We start from the raw sequence: 20803 nt of genomic DNA, 5'->3' as shown, positions 1-20803 counted from the left end.
CCCTTACGCAATAGTACTCCACCCAGCCCCCAGCCTGCACTAACCCAAACCACACCATGCCCCAACACACACACACACACACACGGGGTTCTAGCAGACCCCTCCCCCAACCCCGCACCGCTTCATGAGAACACGCTGACATAATTCAGGGTTTTTCTTTCCTTCTTGTTTTTCTTTTTGATCAGCCAATCAGGAGTGTGTGTGTGTGTGTGTGTGTGTGTGTGTGTTTTCCGTCAGCAGGTGTGTGGAGGCTCCTGAGGGTCTCCTGATTGCAACCCCCACTTCTTCAGCTTGATGTTCCTCTTTATGGGCATCATCTGGCAGTTATTATCCGTTATTATTGACAGTACATTCAGAATATTCTAGAGGCACAAAATGGTGAGTATAACGCGTGTTAATATTGTTAATAAGTGACGCATTTCCAGTCAAAAGCTTGAAACTTGCAGTCAAAACGTTATTTTCGGACACTCAAGATTTTTCTGTTTTTGTTGTCAGGCAACGATAGAAAAGCATAACGGACACTTGTAGGTCTTTTTTTTAAGTAAAACATCCGAGAGCCTGAACACTTCAGGTGCTATAATAAGATTTTTTAAAAGATTTCAGCAACCATAAAATTGAAGAATAAAGACATTTCCCTCTTAATTTAGTGGAATATTCATTATTATAAAGGACACAGGTAACATGTTTTCTACTGCTTGTGAATATAAACCAATTCATAATATTTCCATATATACAGTATATAAATATATGTGTGTATATATATATATATATATATATATATAAATATAAATAAATATATATATCTCAATATAAACACATATATATAAATAAATATAAAAATTCATATATATATAAATATATATATATATATATATCTCAATATAAACACATATATATAAATAAATATAAAAATTAATATATATATAAATATAAATATATATATATATATATATATATATCTCAATATAAACACATATATATAAATAAATATTAAAATTAATATATATATAAATATAAATAAATATATATATATATATATATTTACACACACACACATATATTTATATATATATGGTTTATTACAATGGAAATCCACACCTGTAATATGATTCTTGTATTGTGCGATCACCTGTATTTTAAACACGAAAGTCACCGACATGTAATTGGCTTCCTAGTATCACTGCTGTCACTCACTATAGTAAGAGCAGTTATAAATCTGCTTTTATATATATATATATATATATATATATATATATATATATATATATATATATATATATATATATATATATGCTAAGGAAGCTCTGTTCATGGGGTGCATCGTGAGTCACGTTGGTCCTCGACAAGAGAAGCTTTGGAAAGGTCAAAGACAGCACAAAGCTGGAATTACACATAAAAAGGCCTTTTGCATCTTTAATCAATCATAAATATTGTGTTTTATGATATCCTCCATACCGATCACCACGTCCCTTTTTTTTGTGTTCACGTAAGAGCCGTTAAAGGGTTAAATAAACAAGAATAATTAAGGGTGCTCCACTCCAGAGATATTAAATAATGTACCGGTTTTGGGGATTTTGAGGTGTTAGCAGCGTTAGCTTCCCCTAATGAAAATCAATGGCAGCAGATAGCCTCCGTGTACAGAGCCAACCGGGACAGCGTCATGGATAACAACAACAACAACAACAACAACAACAACATTGAAGGCAGCACAGAGGAGGACAAAATGGATGGCAGTCATAATCCTGCAGTGCAGCCTTCCCTTATCTGACCGTCCACACCCTCTCACCCTCTTTCTCCACCTTCCCTTCGACCCCTCATCCCCCTCTCCTCATCCCTCTCCTCCTCCACCCAGTCCAGCCTCACGCCCTTTATTCTACACCTCCTCCGCTTACGACGGACCTGAAGGTGTAGCAACACGCCCGCCCCGGTGACACATTAGCACTCCTGTAGCTTTAATTACTTGCGATTCAATTATATATTTATTTTTTAAATCGCCACCGATAATCACCGTGTCCCATAAACACGAGCGCCGTCTCTTTAAAATAGTGACGGTGAGTCACTAAGCACGTCTCTTGGGAACACAAAAGGCCGAACCAAATAATCTGAACGCCTAATGACCCATAATTTAGAATTGCAAAAAAGGTGCGACACGCAATTAAAATGGAGACAAAGCGGGTTTTATAGAGTTTAAAAGACAAATAGAGATGAAGCCGTGTCTCGTTGTCACGGCGATTTAAACTCGGTTCCTGCTGCTGATTGATGTCCGTTTACTTCGGTAATTATTGCAAATTTTTCAACTATGATCTAGTCGACGTGTCAAAGACAAACTTTTCTAAAACACATGAAGAGATTTATTGGAACCAAAAACAGCTCCAAATATCAAGAAGAGTCCAAAATGCGAATGCTGCACATTTGAAATAAAAAATAAAAAGACATCATCTGCTAAACAGAGACCGAAACGAGGAGGTCGACTAACCGACACGGGACGGCCATGAAAGGGAAGGAGTCGGTGGAGCGGTTTGAAAACCACAAAGTTAAAAAGTCTTTATTGGGCATCAAGTCGGTATATTTTGGGTATTTGGGCGCTTTAAAAAGGCTTTAAAGCGCACGTTTTAATGTTTGTTTACACAACTCAAATCCGAGAGGGGGGAAGACGAGTCGACTGGAAGAGACCACGAGGGGAAAGAAAGCTCAGCTCATGAACCCCCGAGCAGGAGTTCCTCTCTCTCTCTCTCTCTCTCTCTCTTTTTCCGCCGTGTCCCCTGACCCCCCCCCCCCCCGTTCGTTTTCACGGAGCTCGTTCCGCCGATACTCAAAAAGTCACTCGTGGGGGATTAAAAGAAAACGACAACAAAAAGGGTCAACGGTGCCGCTTCACATGCAGAACCTTGCAAATGTCAAGAACCGGAGAACCCGCTGAACACCATGAGGGGGGCTTCCTCGTTCAGAGGGTTCCTCGTTCACAGGGTTCCTCGTTCAAAGGGTTCCTCGTTCACAGGGTTCCTCGTTCAGAGGGTTCCTCGTTCAGAGGGTTCCTCGTTCACAGGGTTCCTCGTTCACAGGGTTCCTCGTTCAGAGGGTGCCTCGTTCAGAGGGTTCCTCGTTCACAGGGTTCCTCGTTCACAGGGTTCCTCGTTCACAGGGTTCCTCGTTCAGAGGGTGCCTCGTTCACAGGGTTCCTCGTTCAGAGGGTTCCTCGTTCACAGGGTTCCTCGTTCACAGGGTTCCTCGTTCAGAGGGTTCCTCGTTCACAGGGTTCCTCGTTCAGAGGGTTCCTCGTTCACAGGGTTCCTCGTTCAGAGGGTTCCTCATTCACAGGGTTCCTCGTTCAGAGGGTTCCTCCTGGGCTAAAGAACGTTGTGCCGACGCGGGAAAATCATAATCTCCTGGATTAATTAGTCATTAATGGAGCGAGACTTAAAACAAATCCTTTTGTTTCAGCTCGTCGGAAGAAGAAGAAGAAGGAGGAGATAAAGAAGAAGGAGGAGGAGAAGGAGAAGGAGGAGGAGAAGGAGGAGGAAAAGAAGAAGAAGAAGAAGAAGAAGAAGAAGGAGATAAAGAAGAAGAAGGAGAAGGAGAAGAAGGAGGATGAGAAGAAGATAAAGGAGAAGAAAAGGAAGAAGAAGAAGAAGAAGAAGAAGAAGAAGAAGAAGAAGAAGAAGAAGAAGCTGCATCAAGAGATCACTTTTCTTTTCTAGATTTAAAGACGCTCCTGACCTTCATCATCACTCCATCCTCTCACCTCCTCAATCCCCCGTTCATTGTGCTTCATCCCTCCATCTACAGATCCCCTCGTCATCAATTCCTTCCTCACTCTGCGCCAATCCATCACCCTTGATTTCCATCCATTTCCAGACCGGGTGTGAAACGGTTTGTTTGTTGGTCTGAATCTGGAGATCCGAAGGTAACAACAACTCACCGCTGACCTTTAACTCTCTGGGACCGCACGACCACGCCGGATCTGAGGGAGCGTTCATACTTTCACGAAGCCCAACGGTGATGGAAAACCGTCCTCGTAGTGTTATAAACCGTGGAGTTAAGTCGCCGCTAAGCCCCCAAACGCATTAATCTGTTACCATAGTCACCATAATTACATAAGAAGCGGCCGCGGGGCGTCGCGACGTCACCCGCCGGTTTGAAGCCTCGAGTTTTGGCATTTCCGCTGTCGCCATCTTTTTTGTTTGTTTTTTTCCGCAACCAGAAGTGACACAAGAGGGAGGAGCTTAGTCCTGAGAGATTGTTCACACACACACACACACACACACACACACACACACACACACACACACACCTGTGAAAAGGTTCAACGTTGTGAAAAACGGACGCACGAGAGACCTGTCAATCACCTTGTAGCCCCGCCCTAAAGCATACGCTGCTTTATGGTCTGTTTGACTCTAAATGGACCATAATTTACTAAATGAACATCATGCTGGATTGAAGAAGACTTGAAACTAGAGATTGAGACCAAAAACTAATGTTTACAATGTTTACTGAGGGAATACATCAAGAGAGGGGTGGAGTCAGATAACCTGGTTAGACTTCTACTTCTCAGTCTTTAACGGTTACACCTGATAACAAAAGACTTCCAGTTTAATAATCACAACTCCAGCCTGGTGTCGGTAGCTCCCATCGGACCCACTCCCTGAACTATAACACTAGAACCGAGCCCACCTGAGGGGGGTCAATGCCCGGCGACTGTGACGGCGCTCCATACCCAACGATGTGGGTTCCTCCTGAGTTCACGTTGTCATTACAGACAGGGAACAGATGACAACGTGACACCCGGGTAGCACTAAAGCAGAACTGGTGTGAAACGGGACTCCCTTGAGTTAGAAACGAATGAATAAATCTTCAAAATCGCTGACTCGAAAAAAAAAAAAAAAAAGGGGGCGTGAACTCAAACACGCCCTCTTTTAAATCAATCAACCAATCACCCCCCCCCCCCCCCCCCCCCCCCTCGCATTCTCACCGTGCACTCCATCTCTTCCGGCTCTGGTTTGATCTGTACAGAGGGCATGGCTGTACCGCCCTCCTCCTCCTCCTCTTCTTCCTCCTCCTCCTCCTCCTCCTCCTCCTCCTCCTCCTCCTCCTCCTTCTTCTTCTTCTTCTTCTTCTTCTTCTTCTTCTTTTTCACCGACTGTGTAGCCACTTCCTCTCGCTCCTCCTTGACTGCCGCCTCCTCCTCCTCCTCCTGCGGCCTGGTCGCCGGCTCTTCCTCCTCCTCTTCCTCCTCCTCCTCCTCCTCCTCTGCCGGCGGCGGCGATGACGGCGGTTGCTGCAGCTTGGTCACGGCGCTCTGCTTGGCGGCGCTCCTCAGCGTCTTCTGGGCGCCGACCGGTCTCTTCTTCTGCTTAGGAGTCGACTGGCACTGAGGAGGAAGAGGAGGAGAAGGTGAGATGGGGTGTGTGTGACAAGTAGAGGAGGAAGGTAGGGAACGAGAGGAGGTGATAAGAGGGGGGGGGGGGGGGGGGGAGTTGAGGAGGGGGGAAAGAGGGGGTTGGGAGGAATGGCAGAGAGAAACAAGGGGAGGGAAGGGTGGGGAGAAAAAAGGCAAAAACTTCCAGGACAGGAAGGGGGGTTAAAGAAGGAAAGGGGAGTGAAGTGGGCGAGGGGGGGGGGGGGGGGGGGGGACAAGAAGGAAGCAAGAGAAGAGGAAGGAAAAATGTGAAAAGGGGAGGAAGACAGGTAGGAGAGGAAGTAAGACAGGAAATGGCACGCTAGAGTTTTGGAGGAGGGGGGAAAATTACCTCCGAGCTAGACGCCGGCTAAAAGAAAAAAAAACCTCTCACAAGTCTTCCAGGAGGGGAGGGGTGACGCAACACACACACACATTCTGTTCAATAAATGTTTAAAAAGAAGAAGACAGATAGATCAATTAAAAAAAATAAAAAAAGGCAAAAGAGAGACAGAGGAGGCAGAGAGACAAAGGCCTAATCCTGAGGCTGCCAGTGAGGGAATGAGAGCGAGAGAGAGAAATAACAGAGAGAGTAGGGAGGAGTAGTGGACTGACCCCTCCCTCCCTTTCAGAGCAGGCAGGCGGACACACCCTTTTCTGGAAGCCGAGAGAGAGAGAGAGAGAGAGAGAGAGAGAGAGAGATGTGGGGAGTGCCGAGGCAGAGGGACTCAACACACACACACTCCTACACACACACACACACACACACACACACACACACCCCTTCTCTTCTTCGCTGTCTCCATTTTCTCTCCGTGTCCACTTCCCTCCTCTCGCATCTAAATGTGCCACCTCAACTACTGCCTCCTAATAAAGCCATAAAACAAAAGTATTAACGGCTGAACGATCCAATAATAAATAAATCATCTACTCGACGGTGAACTCGTCGTCGTCGTGTGCGATAAAACCGTAAATCCGGGTCGATCGAATTCTCTTGATTTCTTTAGTTGATTTTTTTATGCTTTTTATTTATCTACAAAAAGCTTTTATCCAATTAACAACAAAAGAAAAGGTCTTAAATGTTGTCGAAACACAGAACTTTTTGTCTAAAATGTCCGGCATTGTGATTTCTAATCAGAAAGAAATGATTATTTAAATGATTGAATTGTATGTCTGTATATTTTACAACTCCTTCCTCAATTGACTAATCAAGACACAACGTTTTGATCACGTTGTCAATATGGTCTTTAAACTCAAGTGGAATATTATGAAACAAAATCCATTTGTTATATTTTAACTGTTAATTGAGCCCGAATCATTCAGATTGACAGATTGAATCTCACTTCTATATATTTGAGTTTCCAGCTGACCCGCGGCCGGGTCGTGACCCTCAGGTTGAATACCGCCGATCCGGCCGCCACTAGGGGAAGTCGTCATGAAATAGACGACTTCCCCGATTTTTTTTTGTTCTTCCTCTTTTAACTCGGCTTTTGCGGTTTAAGTTGTGGTTTAAAAAAAAAAAAGAAGTGTGGCTTGTTGAGATCAGCAGGCCTGAGCTGCCTCGTACGTGAAGACCTGACACGTCGGGAGGTTCAACCCGTTCGCACTAACCGACCGATCCTGTGTGAGCACGACTCGAGACAGGAAGTGATGACTTCACGCCTTCTTTCTCGGCTGAAACACACAAGGTAGTTCTAAACTTCCTGCTTGTCCTGGGAAACGTAGCGCTTATACACACACACATTAATGCCAATGAAATATTGATATTAAAAAGGTACAATATCTTGTCAAAGGTCAGTGCAAGAGCAAACATGTACTTACTTTACTTTAAACTTCAAATAAAACTCAGAGCTGAGAGGAGAGCCACAAAGCCAAATCCAGGTCCGCCTAAAGACTGTTGCAGGCCAACATGTGACCCGCTCCAGAGGATTCCACTGTGAGGTGTGGCATCAGCCAATCAGCCTGGGTGTGGCTGCCAGCACAACCCCTCCCACACACACACGCACACACACACACACACACACACACACACACTGCTCTCTCAGTCCCATTGTAATGGGACAGAGCCCCCTCTGTGTTACCAAACAAAGGTGAAGGCAGCTCAATGCCACACCTTCCCCCCCACCCCCGCCCCCCAACTGGCAACCCACCCCCCAGCCAGGCTCTGAATTTACGCCAAACTACCTTTTAAAGCAGCTTTTACTTTACTTTCTATCGCTTTATTATTTCATGGGTCCCTGTGGGTTCATACCATGTAACACCGGGCCACCCATGTCTTTAAGAGCAGATGTATGAAACCCTGAAGGTAACACCCGGTTTGTTGGCCACCATTTTGTAACAACATGAAACAACCACACAGAAGGAAATCCATCGGATTTCTACACAACGAGTAGGAAATGGACCACAATGCACTGCAACTAGAAGATTACAAGCAGGAGACAAACTCCGGGTCTGAAGTGTCTTAATATAATACATTATCCATCCATCCATTTTCAATACCGCTTATCCTCATTAGGGTCGCGGGGGCGCTGGAGCCTATCCCAGCTGACATAGGGCGAAGGCAGGGGACACCCTGGACAGGCCGCCAGTCCATCGAGGGCATATAATACATTATATAAATCTAATATAAAGCTGCATTCTCTCTCCTAACCACCAGGGGGTTGTTCTGGTTGTATAGAAGTCTACGAGAAAATGATCCTCAGTAAACATTGTAAACATGAGTTTATGGTCTCCATCTCTAGTTTCATGTCTTCTTTAATACAGCGTGATGTTCATTTAGTAAATTAGGACCAACTAGATCATAAAGCTGCTTTAGGGCGGGGCTACAAGGTGATTGACAGGTTTCTCACACGGCGTTGTCCAGTCTAAGGAGTGGTCAGGCTTTTCGTCTTAGAGCTGTAATCCTTTCACATTGTGTTCACACCTCGTGAAAGTTGTTTGTTACATTTTTGTTAAATATGTACTTAGCTCCACCCTCTCGTGTTGTTTCTGATTGCTGGAAAACAAAATGGTGACGTCCCCAAAAACCAACGTGGTGACGGCCTTTTTCATTTTTTTTTATTGTAACGTTACTATGTTTTTACATAGTTTAGTTACATTGTAACGTTACTATGTTTTTTCATTTTTTGGCTACATTGCAACATGTTTTACATAGTTGTGTTACATTGTAACGTTACTATGTTTTTACATAGTTTAGTTACATTGTAACGTTACTATGTTTTTTCATTTTTTGGCTACATTGCAACATGTTTTACATAGTTGTGTTACATTGTAACGTTACTATGTTTTTTCATTTTTTGGCTACATTGTAACATGTTTTACATAGTTTAGTTACATTGTAACGTTACTATGTTTTTTCATTTTTTGTTACATTGTAACATGTTTTTTAAAACAGAAATAAATGCATCAGCTGAAGATTTGTAATGAGGTCCTTTTGTTTTGAAGTACAAGGGAAACAGACTTCATTGTTACAGTGGAGTGTTCTTCTCTCATAACCCGTTCTTCTTCTGTCCATCGTCTCCTACTAAATTCAGTTTTTCGGGGGTTTGATCCAGCGTGACCTTTTCAAGCCCCGGCCGGCCGGCCTCGTTATCATCTGGTAATTGGCCACTTCTGGCTCGGCCTTCCACCATTCAGTTCTACGGGGGTGTCGTGAATAAAAACGGCTCTCCATCAACAATCGAACGTCCTCGTTACCTAAAAGGTCTCGTCAAGTTGCAAATGTGTCAGACAGAGAACATGCAAAGTTGTTGGCCACTCGGGGAGGTGCTTTAACCCTCCGAACCTAACTTCTTAAAGCTTTTAGGTGGAATTCTAATGAGACGTGATACAAAGCACCTCTTCTAGTCGTGAGAGTCTCATTGTTGACATTTCTAGGTGAGTGTCAAACAGTCTGGAGGAGGGAGGATTTGTTTTCGTCTGGTGGAAAGAGCTGAAGGCTGCGGACGGCACAGCTGAAGGGAAAAACTTTTTTTAAAGCTTTTTTTAATCTCTTTTTTTTTTTCTTCCTACAAACGGAAGAAGGCCTCAAACTCTGCGTTCTTGTTTTCGGAGTCCAGAAGGAAGTCTGCTTTTGGATTGGAGCGTATAAAAGCGCATCTAGCCATATCTGGAATTGGATTTGCTATATAATTCCTCAGCGTGTTGTTTAAACCTAATGTGGAGCTCCGGCTAGGTGGAGTTCAGACGTGAGCGATAAATCACAGAGAAAACAGACCGAAGTTTAAGTCGCCTAAACTTCTGTGTATCAGCAGCGTTCACGCCGCACCCAGATCTACCACTCGGAACAGGACGGAGAGTCTTTGGCAAATCCGACTTGATCCACATCTGCAGCCAGACAAGGGGAAGGAGTGTGTGTGTGTGTGCGTGTGTGTGCGTGTGTGTGTGTGTGTGTGTGTGTGTGTGTGTGTGTGTGTGTGTGTGTGGAGAAAGCAGCACTAATGAGTAGTGATAGTGAGAGACTGAGTGTGCATGTTGTACGCGTGTAAATGAAGAGTGACAAGAGTGTGTGTGTGTGTGTGCGTGTGTGTGTGAGGAGGGGGGGTCCACCGTGGAGTTCCTGGAATAAAGAAGGGTGGGGTGGGTGTGACCCTGTCAGCCTCTGATCCCACCACAGGAAGTCAGGGTGGGGGTAGAGAGGGACGGAGATGGGACCCTTTCAGTGCCGAGTGGGGCTGACTTTAAGAAGAGAGAGCGGTCCCGTTCAGCATGACCACAGTGTTGAGGCAGTGCGCCGCCAAAGGGCATCCTGAGGTCAACACATTCACCAATGAGAGATGACATGTTAGGGGGGGTCACATGACTAATTCCACTCAGACGTTTATCTATGTTGTTCCTCTTGTTTGATGCGCGACAACAATACGCGTAAGAAGGAAGAAAATGAATATCAAGCAGACTTTGTAACAGGGGACGCAAAATCTCATACGTTTCTGTTCCCATGGATACTTGTTGGCCAACAAATAGGGTTGAACAATAACCTCATCAAAGAGTTTTATCAATTAACTAGTCGACAACTAGAAAGTCCAATGTAACAACGTGATACCGTAATGTCACAAAATAACAAAACAATGTAAAAACATACTGTTACAATGTAACAAAACTATGTAAAACATGTTACAATGTAACAAAAAAACATAGTGATGTTACAATGTAACAAAACAATGTAAAAGTATAGTAACGTTACAACGTAACAGAACTAGATAATAACAACCGTGGACTCTCTTGCTCGTTATTATACTAGGGAACCTTCAATAACGGTCATGTGATCATCATGTGATCATCATGTGAACATATCTTCCTGGCGGCTGGGCAATGTGGACATTGTATTTCTTTGTGCGTGACCATCCTTGAATATTCCGTATGTTTCCTGTTCAAACATTTTCACACGTCCTTCAGTGCAGACAGAGCGTCCACCGTAGAGCGACACAATTAATAAACAGTTGCAGCTCTTCTTTCTTTCATAGCAGTGTTAATAGAATATAGACTTTTGGACATTTAATAAGACAAAAGAATCAGTGAAAGAATAACTGTTTTCCGTCATCAGCTGATGAGGCCTAAACCCATTTGCTCTGCAGCCGAGGATCCGTCTCTGGTCTTCAAACAGGCCAATCTCAACATTTTTAAAAGATCTATTTTTAACCGGTGAAGGCTGACTGAGCGTGAACTGAACACTCAGCTTCGTCCTCATACGGCTCCACACATTCACACCCGCTCAGAACAACCGGTCCGTTACTGGGGGGGGGGGGGGGGGGGGGGGCAGAGAAGAGAGGAGTCACGTCCTTTGTGCCTCACTTCGGTCCGGGATTCAAACCCCCGGCACCACCTCGCCGATGTAAAAGATGAGAAACAATAAAATGGGATTTGAAAAAAAACGTGAATTCTAGGTCATCAAACTACCTGAAGTGGTTTAAATGAATAATTTAATTAGATTTAGGAAGGAATTTACTGCAAACACTCAGATGTAAAGAAATACACTAATAGGAATAAAGTCCGTGAGGGGTTAACCCAATCTGTTTTACTGCATGTAGTCACATGACTGACCGAGACCGGATGACAACGCGTGTATTGTGTGATCAGATGTAAGAATCCACGTTTTTGTCTCACTACGGTTTCCCAATCTTTTTCCCACGGAGCGGTTTCGACCGATCAGATCGCTGCAACGTGGCCCGAATGGGAACAACAGCTGATCGGCACCCGGCGGTCGGGGGTGAAGAAGTTCCTTAGAAATCCACTCAAGCGCTCCCGAGTGTGTCTGGGTGTCGGTACCAGGACGGCTCCAGTCAAACGGTCCTCTTTGTTTGTGATTATTCATCTGACATGTCATATTTAGACCAATTCTGACATCGAAAAGAAAGTTACAGGTGACTTTTGTCTTTCATCCAGTTTTTTTTAGCTGATAACAATATAATAATGTTTAATGAATTAGCTTAACTCTTGGATCTTATGTTGGATCTTTTTTTTTTTTACCATCGCAAATATTTACACGAAGACTCGGCAGGACATTTTTTTACAGTGCTGAGAGAGAGAGAGGGTGGGACAGAGAGAGAGAGAGGGTGGGACAGAGAGAGAGAGAGAGAGAGGGTGGGACAGAGAGAGAGAGAGAGAGGGAGAGAGAGAGAGGGTGGGAGAGAGAGAGAGAGAGTGTGAGACAGAGACACTATCTGGGTCAGTGCTGCCTCTCTCCAACACCCCGGGCCTGTATGTGTGTGTGTGTGTGTGTGTGTGTGTGTGTGTGTGTTGGGTAGGGGGAGGGGAGGGGGGGCTGCCCCAGCCAGCAGCACTCTGTTCATGCCATCACGGGGTCCAAGTACTCGGTTCATGTCTGGTTATACCTACAACCCATGAACGCCACAATTTCCCAGAGCAGTTGCAAAAAAAGAAAACACACACACACACACACACACACACACACACACACACACACACACGTGTGTCTATGCCCATTAAACATTATCCTTATTTAATATGCAGCAGCAGCAGCTTCAGTTTGGGCTTCGCTGTGATCTGATGTAAGCGAGTGAACAATCATCGTGAGAAGAGGAAGAGAAACGAGCTAAACGACGTCCTCCTGCTCGCAGCGCCGTGTGTTCAATCCCAGTTTGCGGCGGCGTCTAAATTCCCCCCGACACGCCGTCGATAGCGATCAGATATTAAACGGTAATTTTGTCTGTGCGGCGAATGCGAAAGCAGGACGCAGCGCCGGTTCAGTCACGGAGGAGAGTTTGTGCATCTTCACCGATTTTACGGCATCTTTAGGATCATTTGGACCCGTTCTGAGACCTGTCAATCACCTTGTAGCCCCGCCCTGAAGCATAACCTGCTTTCTGTTAGACTCTAAATGGACCATTGAGAGAATGCAGCTTTAACACATGAAGCATAGACTTCTATACAACCAGAGGAGTCGCCCCCTGCTGGTCAGTAGAGAGAATGCAGCTTTAACACATGAAGCGTAGACTCCTATACAACCAGAGGAGTCACCCCCTGGTGGTTAGGAGAGAGAATGCAGGTTTAACACATGAAGCATAGACTTCTATACAACCAGAGGAGTCGCCCCCTGCTGGTCAGTAGAGAGAATGCAGCTTTAACACATGAAGCGTAGACTCCTATACAACCAGAGGAGTCACCCCCTGGTGGTCAGGAGAGATAATTCAGCTTTAACACGTGAAGCATAGACTTCTATACAACCAGAGGAGTCGCCGCCTGCTGGTCAAGAGAGAGAATGCAGCTTTAATACGTGAAGCATAGACTTCTATACAACCAGAGGAGTGGTCTAAAAATAGCTGGATGTCACTTAGTTTCGGTTTTGTTATCGATGGAGAGTGTCAAATACAGCAAACACCTGAGGACAATCGTCCATTTTCGTACAAGAAGAGTGCAGGTCAGGGCGGTCGGAAGAAAAGACAAGAGAGTGGAGAGAGAGGAGGAGAGAAGGAAGTAGAGAGAGGAGAAAGGAGGAGGAGCGGAGAAGTTGGGAGAGGACAGAGAGGTCAGTTCCCATTGGTTTCCAGTTGAGGGTCAAAAGATTGCACAACTCCTGTAACTGGAGACGCACACACGCACACACACACACACACACACACAAAATGAAGGAAAAGTCAACGTGTGCGTGTGTGTGTGTGTTCGTAAAGTATGGTGTGTGAGCGATTAGGGTCAGAAGCTTTTGGCCTACACTTCCTTTGTATAGACAAATTCAGACATGAACACACACACACACACACACCGCTCCCTCGCTCTCTTTCCACCTCTCAACCTTTCTTACTTTCTGTTTCCGTGTGTGTTTCCGTGTGTGTGTGTGTGTGCGTGTGTGTGTGTGTGCGTGTGTGTGGGGCGTGGTTAATAAGTCACAGAGATGAGATGATAGTTAGGAGGACACCAACAATCTGCAGCGTAACAGAACACCCACTTTAAAAAAAAATGGTTTCCCTTTACACTCTTGAGTAAGTACTATAGTTTGAGCTCCATGCGACGTGTGTGTTGCATTTAAAAGACGTTTGGGAAACTTCACACTTCCTTCAGGTTCAGGTTCATCTGGTTTAGTGACATCTTCACGGTTTGTCTCACAGCATCTTCTGGTTCCGACGTATTTTTAAAATCAATCACAAATGCAACAGATATTAAACATTTCATTATTTGGGGGGATGGGGGGGAAGGGCGTTTACTGTTTACTCTCCCCGTCTTTGATCGCGATTAAAAAGCGGTCGCCACCGACTGCTGAGAATCGGTTGCCCGACTTCTCAAAAAAGGCGGTTGCCAACGGCAACCAGTCCGGCCCCTTCCCGTCGAGCCCGAGAAAGTGTTCTCGCTCGACAGATGTGAGCGGACGGTCGGTGACTGCTGATTTCGGTTCGCTTCTCTCTCTTCTGGTGTTTGTGTTGCATTCAACTGAGCCCGAGGCTCGCTGTGCCAAGCACAGACATCTCTGTATTGTGCTGCAAGGAGGGAGCAAAGCTGTGGGGGCGGAGGGGGGAGGGGGGGAGGAGGGGGGAGGAGGGGGGGAGGGGGGGGGGAGGGGGGGAGGAGGGGAGGACAAACCCAAACGATGGCAATCGAGAGGAGACACAAAAAAAACAGTGTCAAAATGATCTAGGAGGGCATAAAGAAAACAGGAGGAGGTGGAAGAGGAGAAAACTAAAAAGGAAGAGCACGAGAGAGAAGGAAGAGGAGTGAAAAGGAGGAAAACTTTTCTCCTCCTCCCTTCCTCCCCTCCTCCTCTTCTTCATCACCCCTCTCACTACCGTCACTAACCTCTCCCAGTGGCGTCTTTACCACCTCAACACGGTAGCGTCCTGAATTCATTACTAATAGATTCAGAAAATAGAAAATAAAGTTAATGTGGCAGTCATGATTCTGGTACACACACACACACACACACACACACACACGTGCACACACACACGTGCACACACACACGGTGACAGAGAGGACACACTTATCTCTGGCCCCCAACCAACCACTCCCTGATAGCTCCCACTGCCTCCACCCCTCCGTCAGCTGAGGAGAAGGACCACCGCCTCTTAAAGGGCCAGTGTCCCAAAAAAAAAAAAGGGGGCCACACCAACATCACAGAAACCGGCAGTGAAGAAGGCCGGACTGCTGTCCCTCGGGGCAAAAAAAAAACAGTTGCCCTTGAACACACGACTAGCAGGAGCTTCCTGCACGAGAGGAAATAACTCCCCACAGCACAGCGGGTGGCGATTGTCTGCATGCGACACCTGCAAGCTGTTGTACAAGTGTCTTAAAGCTGCATTATCTCCACTGACCACCAGGGGGGCGACTCCTCCGGTTGTATAGAAGTCTACGCTTCATGTCTTAAAGCTGCATTCTCTCCACTGACCACCAGGGGGCGACTCCTCCGGTTGTATAGAAGTCTACGCTTCATGTCTTAAAGCTGCATTCTCTCTCCTGACCACCAGGGGGCGACTCCTCCGGTTGTATAGAAGTATACGCTTCATGTCTTAAAGCTGCATTCTCTCCACTGACCACCAGGGGACGACTCCTCTGGTTGTATAGAAGTCTATATAAAATGAGCCTACTTCTCTCTCGATTTATTCCCTCAGTAAACATCCGTAAAGCTTCCTTTGTATCCAAATGTCTACAAATATGCGTGACGTTCATATTTGTTTGCAGATTGTTAAACGTGCGCACGTTTGCGTAAACTTTCGGGAACATACTCACGGCCGGCAGCTCGACGCAGATTCGCAAATGCACGCTGCGTTTGATTGCTGGTGGACAAAAAAAAATGGGGACATCTGGGCTTTTCTCCCCCCCCCCCCCTCCCCCTCCCGGCCTCTTCTGGAGCTGTGCTCAGGGTTTTTTCAATTTTTTTTTTTAGTTAAGCCGAAGGAAACGAGAGGCGTGGATCCTTTACATCCACACACACACACACACACACACACACACACACACACACACACACACACACACACACACACACACACACACACACACACACACACACACACACACACACACACACACACACACACACACACACACACACACACACACACACACACAGAGAGATAAGATGTGCTGAGCGCCCGTGAGCCACGGTCACCACGGAAACCTGCTGGTCTTGAGAGAAACACCGCCGAGAGCTGAGTGGCTCTGATGTTTTTCCACAATATATATATATTTTTTAAAAAAACAATTAGCCGTTATTTAATGACATGATTCCAGAAACTTTACATGAGTAAAGCTAAACTTTAAAGATAACTTTGTTTGTTTTTATTGACAGCTTTCTCCGACTCCCTACTTTGGATCATAGAAGTTAAAAACTATATACAGACCTTTAATACAGGACAATGTCATGACTGATATGACTACATATTTAGGATATGACTACGACGTTGCTTTAGCATGGCAACACCAACACGGGAAACACGAAGCGCCGTCTGGGTGAACGGGTTCAATTTGAACCTGCAGCAATTTCAAGATTTTTAATGATTACATGAAAAGGTTCTTTCTTTCACTCTCAGACACACACACACACACACACACACACACACACACACACACACACACACACACACACACACACACACACACACACACACACACACACACACACACACACACAGTATCTAACCTCAGAAGAGTTGGTTCAAAGTGCATTGAAAAGTCAAAACAACAACAACAGCTGACTGTCAGAGGAACGAGTACATAACGACAAATGAGGAATTTAAGGGTCAATGGTTCAAAACAAGCTCCGAGTGAAGTCTATGCTTCATGTGTTAAAGCTGCATTCTCCCTCCTGACCACCAGGGGGCGACTCCTCTGGTTGTATAGAAGTCTATGCTTCATGTGTTAAAGCTGCATTCTCTCTCCTGACCACCAGGGGGCGACTCCTATGGTTGTATAGAAGTCTATGCTTCATGTGTTGAAGCTGCATTCTCTCTCCTGACCACCAGGGGGCGACTCCTCTGGTTGTATAGAAGTCTATGCTTCATGTGTTAAAGCTGCATTCTCTCTCCTGACCACCAGGGGGGTGACTGCTCTGGTTGTATAGAAGTCTATGCTTCATGTGTTAAAGCTGCATTCTCTCTCCTGACCACCAGGGGGGCGACTCCTCTGGTTGTATAGAAGTCTATGCTTCATGTGTTAAAGCTGCATTCTCTCTCCTGACCACCAGGGGGCGACTCCTCTGGTTGTATAGAAGTCTACGCTTCATGTGTTAAAGCGGCATTCTCTCTCCTGACCACCAGGGGGCGACTCCTCTGGTTGTATAGAAGTCTATGCTTCATGTGTTAAAGCTGCATTCTCTCTCCTGACCACCAGGGGGCGACTCCGCTGGTTGTATAGAAGTCTATGCTTCATCTGTTAAAGCTGCATTCTCTCTCCTGACCACCAGGGGGCGACTCCTCTGGTTGTATAGAAGTCTATATAAATGACTCTACTCCTCTTGATTTATTCCCTCAGTAAACATTGTAAACATTAGTTTTTGGTCTCAATCTCTAGTTTCAAGTCTTCTTCAATACAGCGTGATGTTCATTTAGTAAATTATGGTCATTTAGAGTCAAACAGACCATAAAGCAGGAGATGCTTCAGGGCGGGGCCACAAGGTGATTGACAGGTCACTAAGACAGGCGGTGAGTTGTCCACTTTGGATGCCGATGGCCAATAAAAAGGCTTCAAAACGTCAGTCCACAAACTACGTCTACTTCTTATATACAGTCTGTGGGTCAAAGGTCACTGCTGCTGCACAATATATTGTCTGTGTTCGTGCAGACAGAGAAAGAAAGGAGAAGTTCCACAAGTAGGAGAGATGGAAGAGAAGAAGTAGAAGAGATGTGAAGGATAAATATAAGTGGTGTGAAATTTAATTTATTTTGTTCAAGCAGATGATTCATTCTGCTCGAACGAACCAAATTAAATATTTTTGTTAATTCGGCTTTTCTTTTTCCACCGTTTCCTCTTTTAGGTCCCCCTTGAAAGCCAAATCTTTTAGCACTTATTTTTGGTTTCCGTTGCCATCGTTACAACAACAGATTGGACAGATTTTTTACAATTAAAAACAGGCAAAAATGCGGATGAAATAATTGCTCTTTTTCAGCGTGAGAGCAGCAACAGAGAGCTGCTGATGAATCCAGTAGCGCTGGTTCACTGTCAGGTTACCATGAAGTAACACACACGCACACACACACACACACACACACACACGTTTTGCCCTTTTTATTAATAATCTTTTTATTGTTCTTTTAAAATGATATCATGCTGATATTATTTTTAATGTGAAGCACTTTGGTTTGCATTTAACGCTTTTGGGATTATTTCGGTGAAATATTTTCTTTGTAATTTAATGTGAATAACTCCGAACCACATTTTCGGTATATTATTTCCTAAACTTTTTTTTAAAGCTCGCGGGTGGATATATATATATATATGAATAGAGGTCGAGCGAGTCGTTCCACTTCCTGTCCAAAGGTCACATCCCACTCTGGCCTTCAGGCTTATTGATGCACGTTTCTTGTTTGTTGTTGTCTAGTTTCAGCCTGTGTGTGCATGTATTTCTGTGTTTTCCGGGATTCTTTTTTCCCCCCTCGTGTCGACACGCTGGATCTCTTCTTCTTTTTTCCGTCCCTTGCGGGGCTCCGTCAGTCGGCTCGTGTTGCAGCCGATTGGCTCGTTCACGGCCGACCAGATGCTGCTCGCTGGCAGGCGGCCAAACTACGTTTGTGTTCTGCAGCCGAGTCACATTATTTTGTCTCCTTCCACGCGAGTTTTCCGAAGCGGTGACACACACACACACAAACACGCACACACACCAAGTACGGTCCTGCAGGTGAGAAACGGAAGAAACACGCTCATGCAGAGGAGAGCAGGGTGTGTCTCCATCTGGCAGAGAGAAAGAGAGGCTTCCTGGCTGTTATCACACCACACCCTGTTGACGCAAAGCTGCAGCCGCTGCTCCGCTACACGCCCTCTTTATCCACACACACACACACACACACAAACACAAAGTTAGTGTACTCTGCGCTAAGTTAAATACATATCACACACACACACACACGGCCCAACCACACACTGTGGTCAGAGCACTTCTCTAAAGCTCTTGTTGGCGAGAGTTAACCTCAAAGACGACACAAAGACACACAGACACAAAGACACACAGACACAAAGACACACAGACACAAAGACACACAGACACACAGACACAAAAACACACAGACACAAAGACACACAGACACAACGACACAAAGACACACAGACACAAAGACACAAAGACACACAGACACAAAGACACACAGACACACAGACACACAGACACAAAGACACACAGACACAAAGACACAAAGACACACAGACACAAAGACACACAGACACACAGACACACAGACACAAAAACACAAAAGACACACAGACACACAAAGACACACAGACACACAGACACAAATATGCAAAGACACACAGGCACAGACACAAAGACACAAAGACCCACAGACACAAAGACACAGACGCAGACACACACACACAGACAAATATGCAAAGACACAAAGACACAAAGACACAAAGACACAAAGACACAAAGACACACAGACACACAGACACAAAGACCCACAGACACACACACACACAGACAAATATGCAAAGACACACAGACACGAAGACACAAAGACCCACAGACACAAAGACACAAAGATGCAAAGACACACACACACACAGAGACACACAAACACACAGACAAACACACACACACACACACAGTTTACGTTATCGGTGGAGAAACCTAAAGTCTGCAACACGAGTAATGAGGCAGAATCCATCCGTCAAAAGGCCAAGATGCTCCATTGTTATTCTATTTCTGTGTCCTCAGGTCACTTCACTTCCTGCCTTTGTGTGTGTGTTATTTTTTTTTTTCCCCACCTGTCCCGGCACTCAGCTGACCTCCCACTCACCGGTTGTCACCCCCCCCCCCCCCTCCCTCCCTCCTCCATCACTGAATCACCACATCAGCAGCCCAGCTCCTTTTGTTTTCCGCAGCCTATTAAGTGAACCGCTGCCTCCTCAACGCTCTGCTTTTGGGTGCAGCGTGACACCTTGAGCGCCCGAGACCCAACTAGGAATGGGAGTCAGCGTGATTAAGGGGCGTGGCTTGTAGCGACCGGAGGGCGTAATCTCTGTTTTGGCCCGCAAAAGATACCACGTGATGCTCGGTGCTCAAAACAGGCAAAGTTGACCGAATTGCGTCGGATTCTTTTAAGATGCCGGCCGTATTATCTGGCGAGAGAATTTTTTTTTAATGTTTTTTTTTTATGCCGATAAAAAATAATAAAAAAATGCTCTACTGGTTTTGTTTTGTTTTCTGGTGTCGCAAATGTTGTTTTGTGCATTCCCGTGTTGCATAATGACAATACATGATCCTTGAGTAGTGTGTCACATGTGTGTGCATGTGCGTGTTTGTGCGTGTTTGTGCGTGTGTGCGATCCTAGAGATCCTGACCTCATTATCTGATCATCTCCTTCTCTCACCCGATCACATCACCATTCTTTATCAGTGCCATAACCTCTATCTGTCACCACACACACAGACACACACACACACACACACACACACACACACACACGCTGTCAGACACACCCTCCCCACCACAGACCCCTTCACCACCTTCCTTCTCCTCCTCCTTTACTCCCTCCCCCTATCTTTCCACCCTCCCCCCGCCCCCCCTTTTCTTTTCATTGTGGTCGGTTTTGGCAGCAAGGCCGCGGTTGTCATGGCTACGGGATTCTCCCCCCCACTGTTCATGACAGTGGCGTGGTTGGTTGGTAGGGGGGGGGGGGGGGGGGTCACCCTCTACCACCGCATCAAGGCCTAATCTGAGGTGACACGGCCAATATCCTCACACAAACACACACTCTCTCTCACACTCACACACACACACACACACACACACAGGCATGCAGCAAACATTCT

At 45.6% G+C, this 20803-nt stretch overlaps 1 protein-coding gene across 1 annotated transcript in view; it reads right to left on the bottom strand.

Annotated features, from left to right (window-relative positions):
• The window catches only part of klf8 (Kruppel-like factor 8), a 46040-nt gene that overhangs the window by 14256 nt on the left and 10981 nt on the right, over positions 1-20803 (bottom strand). Inside the window, exon 2 of the mRNA XM_034551132.1 lies at positions 4970-5368. Coding sequence (XP_034407023.1) covers positions 4970-5368 — 399 coding nt within the window. The remainder of the gene's footprint in view (positions 1-4969; positions 5369-20803) is intronic.

This window comes from Cyclopterus lumpus, chromosome 14 (genome assembly GCF_009769545.1).
Source record: "Cyclopterus lumpus isolate fCycLum1 chromosome 14, fCycLum1.pri, whole genome shotgun sequence".
In the NCBI taxonomy this organism is placed as follows: domain Eukaryota; kingdom Metazoa; phylum Chordata; class Actinopteri; order Perciformes; family Cyclopteridae; genus Cyclopterus; species Cyclopterus lumpus.
The sequence above is the reverse complement of the archived record's forward strand: the minus strand, read 5'-3'. Positions and strand labels throughout refer to the sequence as shown.